This window comes from Octopus bimaculoides, chromosome 15, assembly GCF_001194135.2.
Source record: "Octopus bimaculoides isolate UCB-OBI-ISO-001 chromosome 15, ASM119413v2, whole genome shotgun sequence".
In the NCBI taxonomy this organism is placed as follows: Eukaryota; Metazoa; Mollusca; class Cephalopoda; order Octopoda; family Octopodidae; genus Octopus; species Octopus bimaculoides.
The window spans coordinates 3,583,058-3,585,794 of NC_068995.1; the positions used below are offsets into that span (position 1 = coordinate 3,583,058).

The window sequence follows — 2,737 nt, forward strand, 5'->3', positions numbered from 1 at the left end:
TATATATATATATATATATATATATATATATATATGTGTGTGTGTGTGTGTGTGTGTGTGTGTGTATATATAAATATGCTGTTTCTCCATGTACCTTCCCCAGCCCAGAAAAGCAGATACAAAACAAAAATAGTGATGGATTCTTTGGTATACTTTGTTCATTCTTCTTTTAAAAACGTAAACTGACTTCTATGCAAATGAGATTCCACATGTCGTATTTTAAAGAAACAAGGGATTAATTATTATATATTTTATGGTATTTTAGATTAAGTTAATAAAAAACAGAAAAGAAAAGATAAATTTTATGTTTGTCATTTAATAGAATTGAACCTTCATTCCATGTTGAACTAATTTATAATTTGTAGATACCGTTTCTAAAGGATTGAAGGTAGGCACACAGTTATTAATCTGTCAGGAATGCAATAAAACATTGTTCTCTTGAGATTTCAGACAAATCAAACAAGAACAAAATAGAAGATTCTAAAGAGTCAACAGAAAATACTTGTAAATTAAAGCAACAGAGAGTGGCGACACACTGTGGTGATGGAGGGCAACGACCAAAGGGGAGAAAATTTGTGAGAGCCACTTGTTTTGTCACAAAGATTATTGTTGCAAGTGCAAAGTGAAAGAAATAACGACATTAATGACAATAACAACAACAACAACAACAACAACAACAACAAGAATCACTACTAATGCTTCAGCAACAACAATAGCAACATTAATTATTTTGATAATTATTGTTATATCAGAGTGTCATCATATTGTAGCCACAGAGGACTACTTTGGTTATCTCCCTTTATTCACTGGAGATTTTCGTTTATTTTTTTTTTCTTTTCAAAACCGTTTAAAAAATAATCCAGTTGGGTTTTGTTTTCTAAGTTTTTGGAGAAAACAGGGGCAATGACCTTTGTACATGGCCATCCTGTCAAGTTGGAAGGGTTAAAGGGCACTGTTTTTTTGTTTTTTTGTGTGGAATGTGAAAAGTTTGAGGCTTGTTTTTTGGTAGAAAAAGTGATGGTTCTTGGAATGAAAGATTTCTGGTCAAATTTGATGCTGAGGAATAAAATGTTGGCAGTTTGAAATAAAGATGTTGGAGAACACCAGATTTTAAGGAGTAAATTCCAAAATAAGCGAAGGAGAACGTGTATGAAAGAGAATGAGAGAGAGAGAGAAGGAAAAAAAGACAGAAGGAAATCGGCAGGAAAAGGGGACAAGAATTCTTGTTCCTTCTTCTTTAATTCTTTCAAAACTTTCTTTTGTGTTCCAAAATTAGAGATCCGTTACTAAATTGATTATTTCCATTTCCGGAGTCTTTTGGTCAACTCTGCATTTCAAGTTTGTTAATATTTCAGAAAAGAAATTAATATTTTCCACCATATTTTAGGGGCAGAAGGGGCCTGAAATTTTTAGGGAAGGGACTATTCAGTTACATCAACCCCAGTGCGTAACTGGTATTTATTTTATTGAACCCAAAAGGACAAAAGACAAAATTGACCACAGCGGAATTTGAACTTAGAACGTAAATATGGATGAAATGAGACTAAGCATTTTGTCCACTGTTCTAATGGTTCTACCAGCTCCCTGCCCTAATAATAATAATAATAATGATGATGATGATGATGATGATCTGTTCTACTAAAGGTACAAGGCCTGAAATTTTGGGGAAGGTGACTAGTTGATTACATGAACCCCAGTGTTCCACTGGTATTTAATTTGTCAACCCTGGAAGGATGCGAGGCAAAGTAGACCCCAAAGGAATTTGAACTCAGAATGTAAAGATGGACAAAATACAACTAAGCATTTTGCCCAGCAGCCTAACAATTCTGCCAGCACACCGCCTTAATAACAACAATAAGTACAAAAATGATAATAATAATAATAATAATAATAATAATAATAATAATAATAATAATAGTGATATTAATAATAATAGTAATAATAATAATGTGTTTCTAATTTAGGCACAAAGCCAGCAATTTTGTTGGGGTGGAATTAGTTGATTAATTATATTGTTATTGAATCAGAAAGGATGAAAGGCAAAGTTGACCTTGGCAGGATTTGAACTCAAAATACAAAGAAATGGAAATACGGATGCTCTACCGATTCAATTCTGCATATTTCTATTCTCTGTATTTCTTTCCCCACTCACTTTCTCTCTCCTCCTCCTCCTCCTTTTCTGCCACTTCATCTTATTTTTCCTCTTCTTTTTCTTCTTCATCGTCTCCTCTATTACCTTCGTTATCATCATTAAACAACCTTTATTTCTCCTCCTCATCATCGTCATTGTTGTCCTCCTTCTGCGCTGAACCACTATGATATTTTGGGTCATTGATTGACGAGGAAAACTCAGCTGCGAACATTTCGTGCATTGTCTCTTCTTCTAAATTTCCCGTCTGATAAGTTTTTGGCCAGTTTCCCATTTGCTATGCTTTCATCTAACTTTTTCTCCTTGTGTTCTTTCTGTTCAATCCTTGATATATACACACACACACACACACACACACACACACACACACATACACATATATATATATATATATATATATGCGTGTGTGTGTCTGTGTGTGTGTATAGATACATATATATACATATACATATATACATATATATATGTATGTATGTATATTTGTATGTATGTGGGGGCATGCTTGCATGCACGTCTGTGTATGTGTGTGTGTGTAAGCACATGACAGTATCTTTGTGTGTGTGTGTGTGTGTGTGTGTGTGTGTGTGT

General features: G+C 33.8%; 1 protein-coding gene across 1 annotated transcript in view; it reads right to left on the reverse strand.

The window, feature by feature from the left end:
* Window positions 1-403: 403 nt before the first annotated feature.
* The window catches only part of LOC106869153 (DNA-binding protein RFX6), a 113,729-nt gene continuing 111,395 nt past the window's right edge, over window positions 404-2,737 (reverse strand). The window contains exon 20 of the mRNA XM_052973435.1: window positions 404-480. Within this exon, the coding sequence (XP_052829395.1) occupies window positions 404-480 (77 nt within the window). The remainder of the gene's footprint in view (window positions 481-2,737) is intronic.